The sequence below is a fragment of the Cylas formicarius genome, unplaced genomic scaffold, assembly GCF_029955315.1.
Source record: "Cylas formicarius isolate icCylForm1 unplaced genomic scaffold, icCylForm1.1 PGA_scaffold_10__41_contigs__length_53128322, whole genome shotgun sequence".
NCBI classification, from domain to species: domain Eukaryota; kingdom Metazoa; phylum Arthropoda; class Insecta; order Coleoptera; family Brentidae; genus Cylas; species Cylas formicarius.
Window position 1 is genome coordinate 50,906,382 of NW_026844214.1, and position 13,750 is coordinate 50,920,131.

The 13,750-nt window shown below is 33.4% G+C and overlaps 1 protein-coding gene across 2 annotated transcripts in view; it reads right to left on the bottom strand.

Moving 5' to 3' along the window:
• The window catches only part of LOC132708292 (intraflagellar transport protein 70A), a 24,573-nt gene extending 12,702 nt beyond the window's left edge, over positions 1-11,871 (bottom strand). For both annotated transcript variants that reach the window (XM_060680528.1, XM_060680527.1), the window contains exons 1-7: positions 11,724-11,871; positions 11,428-11,661; positions 9,014-9,181; positions 8,826-8,961; positions 8,610-8,774; positions 6,590-6,858; positions 4,830-5,026 (exon numbers count right to left, since the gene is read on the bottom strand). In XM_060680528.1, the coding sequence (XP_060536511.1) occupies positions 4,830-5,026; positions 6,590-6,858; positions 8,610-8,774; positions 8,826-8,961; positions 9,014-9,181; positions 11,428-11,661; positions 11,724-11,780 (1,226 nt within the window). In that variant the 5' untranslated portion in view covers positions 11,781-11,871. The remainder of the gene's footprint in view (positions 1-4,829; positions 5,027-6,589; positions 6,859-8,609; positions 8,775-8,825; positions 8,962-9,013; positions 9,182-11,427; positions 11,662-11,723) is intronic.
• Between the last annotated feature and the right edge of the window lie 1,879 nt (positions 11,872-13,750).

The following is a 13,750-nucleotide window of genomic DNA, read 5'->3' on the forward strand; positions in this document are numbered from 1 at the left end:
TTCTAACTCTCTGCCAAATCTGAAGTCGGTGGCTGCAAATTTGAGACACCTACTGCATGTTTTAATATAGTACAGAATATCGCGAACACCCTGTACAATATGTGAAAACTTTAAATACAAAAGTTTTAGCTGTCCATACTGGCTATACAGCCATGTAAAAAAAACTGACAACAGAATCACAGCCTTCTAGTTATGGTCAATTACCATTACAAAGGGAGCCCAATTTTAATTTTTTTGCAAATTATCGACGCACCCCGTATATTCTTAAAAAATCATCAAAAATAAAAAAAAATTGTCCGGATCTTGCGCGTCATTTGGTTCAAGAATTTTTTCGATGTGGTTTTTAAATTTTTAAAAATGCTTCCCGACCCCACAGCGCCCCCAGTTTCAATAGACTTCGTTACGGTTCCAAACACTATATATGCGTTAAATTTCAAGTGGATGGCTTCAAATTTCGGACACTTATCGTGTTTGATAGCGATGTCCAAAAAACAGTCGAAAATCTAAAAAAAAGATGGACGCCGTTATTCGAACGGAACCATTTTCCATTGACTTTTGTGTCTTATGGATTTATGAAAAGGAGCCAAATCTGAATACCGTAGTTCAAACCGTTCGAAAGTGACCGCAAAATAATGTCCCGTTTATGGAGAAACGGAGAACGAACAGACAAAAAATAAAAAAAAAACAATTTTTTTCGACGCTGATCATTTGGGGTCAATCAATGGGGGTCTCCTAAGACCTCCCGTTGCTGAGATATAAGATTCGTTTCCTGGCGCGTATACTTTCGAAAAAATCGATTTCATCATTCAAAAGAAAAAGACGTTCCTAATACGTAGAATTTTATTTTTGTTTAGGACCTCGACTCATGGAGATATTTGTTACATATATAGCGAGTTAGAATTTCAATTTTTAATAATTTCTTGAATATGACTTTACTCCAAGATTCCTTTTTGGAATACTCGTGTTAACTGTGATTTGTTTTTTCATCTACAGTGATCCACAATTTTTTTCTGTGTTTTAAATACTAACCCATTTGTAAATAATGGTTGTTCCACATAATTTTGGCCGAGCAATATATATATATATATATATATATATATATATATATATATATATATATATATATATACAGGGTTTTTCACTTAAAACTCCGCACGCCAATAACTTCAAAACGAAAAGAAATATTTAATTTATGTAAAAAGTAGTCAAAGTGTGGGGTCAAGTAGATATTTCCTAAAGTCTAAAAAATTCGACGCCTGCAAAGAGCTGGGCGTCGCGACGCGTCGAAAAATTATTCGATTGCAGAGACTTTGGAAATACGCGCATACAAAAATACATATTATTTAAAAACTTTTTTGTTATTTACTCAATTTTATTTACTTTACCCGTTTCTAAGTTATACCGATTTAAAGTAAACATTTCTTGATTAATAAAAAATGTGATTAACGCTTATTTTTACAGTAACTAACCAACCATTGTTATCGCAGTTGTTTTAAGTGCAATTACAAACAATAGATTTCAACTATTTTAGTATGATTTTATTTATTATTTTTTATCGATTTAGTTCTGATAACATGATAAATAAATGAAAAAACAGTAAAATACCTACAAGTTAATAACCAAAATTATTATTGCAATTAACTACATAATAAGACATTTCAAAAATTTTGTTCAAAATTATGTCCATCTGCTCGAACACAACTATCAAAAACTTTTAACAGATGAGCTTGGGTCACTTGTAGGAGAGTCCTTCTTGTGATAGCGGCACACGCTGCACTAATTTTGTTAATGAGATCGGCCATATCTTCGATAGGTTCTTCATAGATAACGTTTTTTAGGTAGCCCCAAAGAAAATAATCTGGTGGTGTAATGTCCGGGGACCTCGCCGGCCACCTTACCGGTCCATTAGTACCAAACCATCTATTGGGATATTCTCGGTTCAAATACCTCCTTACTATTTGGGCATTATGTGCAGGCGCTCCATCCTGCTTTAGCCACATTCTAGTGTCAAGAGGCACTTCTTCTAATAGTTCCGGAAGTGTAGTTTGAAGAAATCTTAAATAGCGATCTGCATTTAAAGTTCCTTCGTAAAAGTAAGGTCCAATAAGGAATCCATTTAATATGCCGCACCAAACATTGATACTAAAAATTCGTTGGTTACCTCTTTCTGTAATCCAACGAGGATGGTTTTCGGACCAAAAACGACAGTTGTGTCTATTAACGATTCCATTATTTTGAAATCGACTTTCGTCGCTCCATAAAATTTTCGAGAGAAAATTTGCATCTTGGCTATACAAATCGGACAATGTCGCTAAGAAATACATTCTTCTAGCATAATCGCCTGGTTCTAGTTTATGAACTAGTTTACTTTTGAACGGGTGAAAAGAGTTTCTATGTAGAATTCTCCACGAAGAACTTATGGTAACACCGGTATTTTCTTTTATCTCTGATAGGGATATCTTGGGGTTATTATCAACCTGCTGAATTACAGCAGCAGTATTTTCATCATTTGTAGCCGTCCTGTTCCTATCTCTTTTAGGTTTTATGAAGCTGCCATATTCTCTTAAGTTTTTACATAAACTTGAAAAGGTTTTTGCATCGGGGACTCTTCTATGCGGATAACGCCGTGCGTAAACTCTTTTTGCTTCTCTACAATTGCATCTGAATTCTCCAAACACCAGTAACATGTCTACTTTTTCCTCATTGCTAAATTGCACCATTTTCACATAATAATTCTTAGTTTTTTTTAAACCGAACAAATTTGGATATTTCTTGTGACAAAATGTGACAATTTTTTGATACAGCAATAACAACTTCCGTTTGTAATTGCACTTAAAACAACTGCGATAACAATGGTTGCCATAGTAACTAACATTCATGGCATACTTGTAAAAATAAGCGTTAATCACATTTTTTATTAATCAAGAAATGTTTACTTTAAATCGGTATAACATAGAAAGAAATATCTACTTGACCCCACACTTTGACTACTTTTTACATAAATTAAATATTTCTTTTCGTTTTGGACTTATTGGCGTGCGGAGTTTTAAGAAATATATATTTGTGTCCAAATATCCAGAGTTTTTTTTAATGTGGTTTGTGGTTGTGAGGAGTTGGGTAAGATATTATCACTAACAACTTAAACAAAAAAACGATTAATGAACAGAGCCGTTAATTCCAACTAACCAATTCGATATTCATAATTCATTCAATTTTAATCATTTAAATTTAACCGGAGTATTTTATATTTGTATTTTATATCTAGCCAGGTACTTACTCTTTCTTTCTTCTTTTTGGTTAGAATTCCCGTATTCGTCTTACACTAGTTTTACACTGACAATAAATTCATGAAGTAATTGATGAATTTCTTCATGAAGTTATTGACCAAGCATATTGGCTTTACAATGGAAACGAGGTACGTCAATTTAATTGACATCTCACAATGTCATTTAACAGTTCAGCCAACATGTAGTATTTTGAGGTTATGTTTGTCTATTTTTGTTTTGGATTACTGTTTAATTATTTATTTAAAATGTTTAAGCCCCAGTCCGTTATACAAAAAAGTAAAAGAAATAGAAAATAGAATGCTGCCATAGCCCTTATCAACATTTCTTTTTGGAATCTTCGTGTTAACTGTGAATTGTTTTTTCATCTACATTGATCCACAATTTTTTTTCTGTGTTTAACCAATTTCTAAATAATGGTTGTTTCACATAATTTTGGCAGAGCAATATATATTACACAAAATAATTATTTTCTCTGTGGCGAACGCTAAAGTTGCTGATTGTGAAATTAAACCAATTTCCGTCCAAATAATCAGAGTTTTTTAATGTTGTTTGTGGTTATGAGGAGTTGGGTAAGTAAAGATATTATCGTGGCGGAATCTAACAATAAAAAAAATGATAAATAAACAGAGCCGTTTTAAGATATACACTTAAATTCCAACTAACTCTTTCATAAATTCGAGTCCTGGGATCTGTACTGATTCGCAAAAGTTTTTGGAAACCGTTTCTAATAATAAATAAATAAAATAAATTATTTAAAAACACAGTTAATATAGTGCGTTATCCGATGTTTTAACTATTATTCAACAGAATATTATTAACTTGCTAAAAGATGCTAGAAGAGTGTTAAAACGGCTAGAAATTCGGAATCTCTCTCTCTGAATTGTGTTCAGTTTTCGAAAATCCCTATTATTTATTTATTTAATTTATTTATTTACGGTTTAACCAATTTACAAAACTTTCACATTTATTAAAGGCAAAGAGAGAAAAAGACAGCAGTATAACAGCTAGAAACCAGAACAAAATATAACAATAATAAGTTAATGTAAATGTTGATGGTTTGCCAATATCCAAAAGTTCTGGTAGTCTATAGAAAATGTAAATCTGAGGTCAGATCGTAGCTTTCCATTAATTCTTCCCACGGTTCCCATGTTAAAAAAATTTCCGTTAGATTATGTGCATTTAATTTGTGTTGGTGTTGTTAAAAAAAATATTTTAAATTTATGGATCTATCGCAAACCTCCATATGAACTTTCAACTCAAAACCAAGAGCTCTATCAGAAGTCAGATGTTACTAAATGATGCTTTCCAGAAAAATGTGTTTTTCTTTTAATTTTCTCTTTTTTTCTTTTTCTATAATTGGCATTTTAAACAATTTTAGGTTTATGAAACAGGCTTTTCCAAGGTATTTTTGAGTCGATGTGGCATCACCAAGGTTTGCGGTATTGAAATTTAAACTTGATAATCTTGTCTTACAAATGGAAACAATATATTCGTTGACATAATAACTAATTTGTTTGGAAAAGTTGAAAAAAATTACCTTACCTTTCTAAACATTCTTCATATTCCATTATGGCTTTTTTCACCACCTCGAGATCACCGCGATTTCTGTGTTCTTGGACTTGTTTGGCGAGCTTGCGCAGCTGCTCGGTATGCCTGCTGGCAAGCTCGTCCAGTTTCTGATATGCCTCGCTAGGTGACGTCTGTTGCGTTATCATAGCGTCCAAAAAATCATACAAATACTGAAACGGAGAACCCACTGTAACTTATATTAATCACGTGACCGTTGCACTGTGGGCCCATTGCCCAAACTAGGTTGCATTAATTCGATTATTTTCTAGTTACTTAAAAACCTTAAAAAATTTTTATTATTTATTATTATTATGCATTGCCGGTAAATAATAATACTTTTTTTTTCAATTTTCCAGCGTTGCCACATTAGTATTTTTCGGAGTATATTTTAAAAACTAGAATAAAAAAAAATACTGCACAGTTTTATTTAAAAACCTTCCGCGGTCACGTGAAATAATTTAACTGTATTTAAGGAAACAGAAAACACACTGGTTAACAAATTCCAAATATATGAACTATTTACCTAAATTAAATTAACTTATTGAAAATATAACTATTTTATTAAAACAACACAGCAAGCAAGAGATTATACAAAACACAAAAAACTTAAAGGATAAGAAAAAGCCTTAGAATTGGCTTATAAATAACCTTTTGGCAGAGATGTTTTCTACTTAACATACTTTTTTTAACCCTGAAACCCACTAGGTAAATTAGAATTTTAGCCATTCTCGCTGTCATGACATGTCAGACTCACTACCCATACACTCACAGTCATATTCGAAGGTCTCCGAAAAATAGTCATTTTTTTTAAGGTATGGAAGTTCTGGGTAATTGGCTATAACGGGGTCAGAGGACACTAATAACATTCGCATCAAGTCTTTATTCGTGGCAATGCGCGATTTTTTTGGGTGTGATGCTCGCGATATCGCCGACAATCTTTGTGACGTGCCTCTTGGGCCTCCTCAGAGAGCTGCGCAATAGGCACCACGCAATGTTTAATAATATTTGTGGAATGGTATAGCAGTTTCTGGACGGTTATGGGCATAAAATACCACGAGTAAAGATATTTTAAATATTTCTTCTACAAGGTTTTTCTTATGAGAGACACTCCAGAATTGAAACAACGTTTTTTTCGATATTTTGAGTTTAAACATGTGTATAAAATGAAAACAATATGTATAAAAATAATGCATTATAATTGGCTCATTGCGCAAGCAATACATGCGATAAACAACTTTAAAAGCACATTGATTGTTAATATGTTTATCACTCAGAGGTTGACATTTTTAACTGGCATAAGCTTTGCGACTATTTGCGACATTTTTGGCTAACAGTTTTCAGTAGTTTACACCCTTGCCTAATAAAAAATGTATTTTTTTTTGGCACTCGTCGGCCTTCATATTTTTTTACTCTATAGAATTTGAAAAATTAAATATTAATGGCACTTCTTCAAACATTCTACATTGCATGTACAGGTCTAAACTAATTAACAGGACTGACATCAATTGTCAAATACTTAAAGCGGCATTTGATTTCAAGGCCTACTAAACCATTTAAAAAGTGCGAAAACTTCGTTATTTTATTGAAGCGATAAAGTATTTTTAGAAAGCAATACTGTTTTTACATGTTTCAGTATGTTCTTAATTTGAAAACATTGACAAATTTTGCATTTTTAATAATGATTTATTGGAACCTAGTTTACGCATGGGGCCCACGGTGTGTTGTAGGTATACCGGCGTGAGGTATTTGTAGGTCAGGTGGGCGTTTTCCGCTAATATATCGGCCGCTAGGTCGTAGCACTCGTGCTGACAATAAAGGAGTAACAGGTTTGCGAACGTTTCGGGAGGGAACGGATTTTGTTGCAAGAGAAACTGCAGTTTCTCGAAACCTTCCATTGGATTCTGATCGAAGTTCATCAGTGCCTGGTTGTGAAGCGTCACGGCGTCTAGTTCGTATTCGGCTCGGGGTGGCATATCGGTCAAAGCTTCGCGAGCCGAATCGACTATATTGACAATTTAAAATAATTATAAACGCTTCATGTGAGCACAGCTTATGAATTATTTTATCTATCAGTACGAAAACCTAACATAAGCAGGACGCCACTGCTGCCTTGTAGTTATTATAGATACGAGCCACTGCGCCATCCACCCCTATACAGGATGTTTCAAAACACATGCTCGACTCGACTCAAGAGTGAAAAAAAGTTGTACCTTTTGTGACTTATGAGTATTTGTATTGTAGTTTTGATTTTGTTAATACCGCTGATGCAGGGACTTTTTAGAAATCACGATCTTACCATTAATATCTCGTTTAATATCAGTTGGAAATAAAAATAACGTGACCATTTAAAAAATTTCTTTCAAAAGGCTTACATGTCACAAAATTTGATATAGTATAATACGACCAAAAATATAGTGCATTAATTGCTTTCACGTTTTAAGTATTTTACAGTGCCTTAACGGCAGACCTTCGCAGGACCGTGGTAAAACCCATCCCAATAAATGTTTTTATTCTGCATTAAACTTGAAATTTTTCGAATAAGTAGAAGCGTTTATTTTAACATCAGGTGCTATGTACCGTTCTTAAGACTGTTTTCACTGGATAGTTCAAAGGTTAAGGGGAAGTAGCTGTACTCTATTTATTATAACACGAAAATATTTATTGAAAACGATTAGTGGCGGAGTTGATCTTGAACTCGGTCACGACAGTAGCGATAGTGACGATTTTTTGAGTGATACTTTATTATTATATTTAATATTTTGTATATTAATAATGATACTATATAGAAATGTAATGAAATAGAACGAAATAAATTGTTACTTGGTACTAATTTTTTTATGTATATGTTTCAAGAATTGCTCGGCGAATAAAATTGAAAACATTCTTATATCCCGCTTGTTAGATAAATAAATCTTAGGAAGGTACTGGAATGGTTGCCGGTAAGGCTCTGCAGGGTGCAGCGGGCTGCGGTTTTGAAGTAATAAACAGGCATAGTTAATCACGGGGTCGGTTGTACAATCACTATATTTATGGTTGAAGTATAACAGGCATATTTAAAATTTTTAAATAAGGAAACAATGACGATGTATCTGCTGCATTTTTCCTAAACTAAAATGTTTCTGCTTCGGTAGGATATTTTTTTAATGTCATATCGCTGTTCAAATTCTTTATCTTCATTACTTTTTGTAATGTTTTTTTTTTTACTTTTTCTTCGGATTTTACACGTATTTTCAATAGTTTCAGTCATAAATTAATATAAATTTGTATGTATATTTGAATAAATATATACATTTTTTTTAATCCTACTTATTATTCGTTCGCAATGGACTTTACAGTTTTAACTAGTTGTCATATTTCAACGAAATCGTTTACATATTGTTTATTGCAATTTATAGACCTAATATATATATATATATATATATATATATATATATATATATATATATATATATATATATATATATATATATATATATATATATATATATAAGAAATGTCCAACAATTAAAAATCAGTACAGATAAAATATAATGCTCTCCCGTCCCATATGCAAGTTTCCAATGTCCCAAAAAAAAATAAATATTATAAAAAATGCATATAGGTAGGTAATTAATGTAAACTATCTCACCCGACCTTCCCTTTCAAATATCGAAAGAGTACTCTCATAGAGCGAGAGAGATAGGCGAATTTGGGGGCGGAGCTTAGTGTCCCTGTTTGTTTTGATACATGAACCATCGATTACGTTTGACCTACTATTTTTTAATTGATACTCGATGGCCGCTTTAAGATTGAAAGCCTCCGTCAGCGAAGTTTCGTGCAAAGTTAAGGTGTTCCCCACGGACCGAACCTCTATGCCTTCGGTTTGCATTCCTATGCTCAGTTCTGGATGGTCCCGGATGCCTTTTTCTATTATATCCGCTGAAATAACACGTGACGTGACCACTCGATTTTTATTTGTCGACAACTTACCGCAATATTTCAACGACAGGCCGTATTCCTTAAGCCTGTAATAGCAGAGCGCCATATTGTACGCCAGGTAAGGTTTGAAACCCTGATTTTGCAACGCGCTCGTGAATTTCGTTAAAGCTTCTTCGTAATTACCGTCCTGCAATATCTAAATGAAGCAATCAAATTTCATAACATAAAAGGGAATATACCTTGTACAGCAAACATCCAAAATTTACTTCTTTGTCTGGATCGTCGTCGGGACAAGCGTTGACCAAACTTTTAGCCGACAGCACGTCTTCCTGGCTGTACTTAATGGCCGCTTGCAGTTTCGTTATTTGACCCGAATATTTGGGATTCTCTGATAATTTATTAGAAACCTGAATACGAATTAGCTATTAGTGGCCCTATCATAGTAAACATTGATTCGCCGCCGGATGCATTAATATTTTAGCGTGCACTTTATCTGTCAGCGGCCATGTTGGTTGTTGAATACTCCAAGGTCATTGGTTAAAAACAAGATTTTTAAATCTAGCGCATGCTTGTGTTGAATTGCCCTTATCAAAATATTTTCACCCACTAAACTGCACGCCCCATTTTTTTTATAAACTGCGATTTCCACGTACTTAACTCGTTTTCGCAAAAATGTATCTGTAAAAAGGCCGCATCCAAACTTACTGACGGTTTGTCAGCGGCCATGTTGGTTGTCGCGTCGCAACGTCATTGGTTAATAACGATTTTTTTTTAATCGACCGGAAGAAAAAAACCGATCCCCCTATTTTCAAAAATTTTTGAAACGTATTTTGAGGTTTCGAACGATCTGACATTCATTTTCAGATATTCCAGTTTTGTGTGGCAACGTCGCCTATGTCGCCTAATTAGAAACACGAGTATACCAAATTTCATCAATTTAAGTCTAATAATTCCTGAGATGTGCGACTTTTGACTAACTCAGTATAAAATAATTTAATCTGCTGTTTACTACAACTCAATGTCACTGTGTTTGTTTGTATTTGTTCGACTTTAGTGTATATTCGTAATAAACGGGGATTTATTAACAGCTTTATTCAATTAGGTTTATAAATAATAGTAATTAATAATAATCAGCAAAATTGTAACATAAGTTTCTGGAGCGACACGCGCGGCACATTCATTTCCTTTCATATCGTATCATAACCTAACCTAATCTTCTTCTTTTTCTTCTAAGAGCTAAACACAGAATACAGAAATTATAGAGAAAAGCATTATCCATATCTAAACAAATTTGTTCATAACTGTTGAGTCATAAAGTGTGTACTCAAAATTTCGTGTTATGCCACGAATTTAACATCTATCTTCAAAAAACAAAGCTAGAAATACATATAAAAGCTAACAAAATATTTAAACCATATAGTTACTAGAGATATGGAGGCCCTGTCTATGCCAATAATACATGAACTTATGAAGCAAACTATGAAAAAGAATTTGAAAAGTTTAAGGTCCATTTATACTTACCAGTGCCGTGTCACTTCGGTGTCAGTGCCACTGAAAAATTAAATATCGTTGCCCTAAAATTTTATGAACATTTGCAGTCTGCAGTATCAATTTTTTACTATAAGTCGGGAAAACTATTAGAGTTGGCACGGAATTATCCAGGATTGCATGATTTATCTCACAAACAGTATATGGATACCGGTTTTAAAGATGATATTTGGGGTAATATAGGAAATTAATTAAAACTCAAAGGTAAGTGGTACTTACTTTTTTTTTCAGAAATAAAAATTGTTTAATTTAAATTTTTGACTTTTACATACCTCAAACACGCTGCTAATAGTTACTTCGGTGTGATAGCTTTTCTCTAACGAGTGTCACGTTTCATTAGATACCTTTCTATTTTATGCAGCAATATATTGAAACAATTTTGAGACGTTTTGTAATATTGAAAAAAAAAATTCATCATATCATATTACAGAGTAATAAAGTATCCATCAATGTCTCGCTTTATCCAAGCTTCCCAATTTTTCATTAGTGAAACAGATCATCTTGTACTTCACTGAATGCCTACTACCTACTACCACATGTGTGAACTGGTATCACTGATCGAGAATGATTGACACTGAACTGACGCGGCACTGGCATGTACCATAAAATCTCGTATTTAACCAATGACCTTGCGCCATTCAACAACCAGCATGGCGCCTGACAGATGGTCAATAAGTGTGAATGCGGAGTTTTTACGGCAATATTTTCTCAAAATACGCTTAGATCTCGTTGAATATTTTGGGGAAACTAGTTAAATGTGTGGAAATCTCTGCTTACAAAGAAAATGGTGCAAAATACAGGTTAGTGGTTGAAATGTTGAGGCGTGTGCAGAAAATCATAACCTCTGCGAAAATATCAAAGCCGCCTATATTATCTAACTGTATGGTTTCGACCAATATAAACCTTGTGGCGTTGTACAATAGACATGGCCGCTGACAGACATTAAATTTTCAGTCAAGTGTGTGGATATCACTATTATGAAAAAAATGCCGCAAATTGCAGGTTAGGGGCATTTTATTCCGTACGGAAATGTTATATCTGCGCAAGGCATTCACGGGCACTACATGATCTAATAGCTATCAGCAAAACCACGTCACGCACAAACCTGAAAGGCTTGATCATATAAACAAGCCTGGTATAAAGATTGCGTGTAGTAAAGCTTGTATTCGTCGTTATCAGGATACATTTCAGTGAGTTGTTCGTAATAACTGGCGGCATTGTTGAAATCTTGCAGATAAAAGTAGCAGTAAGCGAGCAGTGATAAGCCGGGTCGCGTAGAATTTGATTCCGGTATCCCGTGTAGAACCTTTAAGGCTTCGTTGAAACGGTTTTCTTTAATCTAAACACACAATGTTTTTTAATTTGCCGGTTTTGAATATATTTTTTTATCTATAAACTTACTAGACTGTAAATCGTTTTCGTAAAATCGCCATCGTTAATTACCTGCGCTGAATACATTACTGTGAAAGACTTTCGTCCGTAAGCGTGTTTTCTATTAATTACGGCATTGTTTGTAGTGCCTTTATAGTTACCATGGTGACGAGTGATGTCAATAACGTAAATAAATACGTAACACGTGCCCAAGATGAAAACATTGAAAATTTTGTCGGATAACACGATAAAATTTAAAACATTTATGTTAAACAGATGGCGCTGCTAGTGGTAAATCCTTTTTTTGCGTAAAATTACTCGTTTCTTTTGCATAAATTGTTTTCTTCATTTTTGCCATTTGCCTGTTGAAGCTTTCTTTTAATATAATTGTTTGAATCTTCGAGGACTTCGAGGGCCTGATTTAGAACAAATTACAACTGCAATACCATTTCAACGTTATTATATTTTTAAAAATAATTATTATTGTTGTCTTCGACACTAAGATTTTTTTATTGAGTTTTTCTAACCTACTACAGGGCGACCTCGATAATCCGAACTAAATAAAACAGCGGTGATGTATTGGTTAGTATTAAGAACTAAAACATTTAAAACAAAACTAAAATATAGTACAAACATAAAAAATCATCTAAACAAAAGCATATTTCATTGAATTGTACATTATTTTGTGAAATAATTTGTAATTTTTGTTTGCTTGATCCTCATCTGGTTCATCACAAAAGCTGTTTCTTTTAATCTGCAGTACAAGAACATAATTTGGTGGAATATTATTTTCTTCGGGCCACTTTATGCACACATTAAAACTTTTAACTGCCACATCATTCATATTAGTTTGGTTGGTACTTCCATGTTCCTTTGCAGCACCATCTCTGTCTTCCAGTGGTAACAAATCTTCATCGTGCTCACGCTGATTACATATTTCTGCGTTCGTGAGATTTTGCTCCGTGAGATCATTCAACATATCTGAAACATCTGTGACTTCTTCATCAGAAGAAAGTAGATAACGTAGCATTTTACTAAGAGAAATCAGATCTTCAGCGTCATATTCAGTGTCTGAGTGTCTAAGAAAATTTTTAATTGCTTGCTGCCATATAATCAGCGCTGACACATTTGGGGGTAAATCTCCTATATATTGTTCTATTTGGTGCTCTAAGAATTGCAAATATTGATCTCCAGTTAACTTTTGTTCTATAAATATCGGACAAAACTATGCCCATCTATGACACCACACCATACGTTAATTGATTGGTGCTCCTGGGTTTTTATTTCGTGTATTTGTCGAGACCAATATCGTGTAGTTTGTCTATTACAATCTTTTCTTGTATTGAACGAACTTTCATCATTCCATAAAATGTTTTTCAAAAAATTGTTATTCTCATTATGTCTATTTAAAAAATCCAAACAGAACTGCATCCTCCTTTGACATTGTTCTGCACTTAGTTTTTGAGTTTTACGAAATTTAAATATTTATATTCTTTCAAAACCGACTGTATTGATTCCCGAGAAATACCTGTATCTTCATATATTCTAGTAGTAGTGGAAGCTGGATTTGCTTCATAGAATCCTAATGTGTTTGCCTTATTTTCTTCGTTTAAAACATTATGATTCCGGCATACCTAATGGGCATTTAATAAGTTACCGTTTTCTGAAAATTTCTTTGCCAGCCTTCAGAAACTGTACTCGAAGCATATCACTCTTTTCACGGATGCTAAATATGCGAAAAACCATTTTAATAATAATGATTTGGACAATAATTCAACCATTCTTGTTTACTAATATGTCACACATAAACATATTTTTATTTGTCAGTCAGGGCACTCTATGAAATTATATATATAAAGTGTGTTACGTCATATATATAAGGTACAGGGTGTTCCATTGAAAAAATATGATGTGGGCTTATATGTCAGAAAATTGATAGTGTTTTGTTTTATACGTCACTTTGTTTTTTGTTTACCTTGATATCTCTAAAAACAAAAAGGTTATAGCCAATTAAAATTGTATCAAGATAAAATAAACGCACGATCAATACGTAGTTT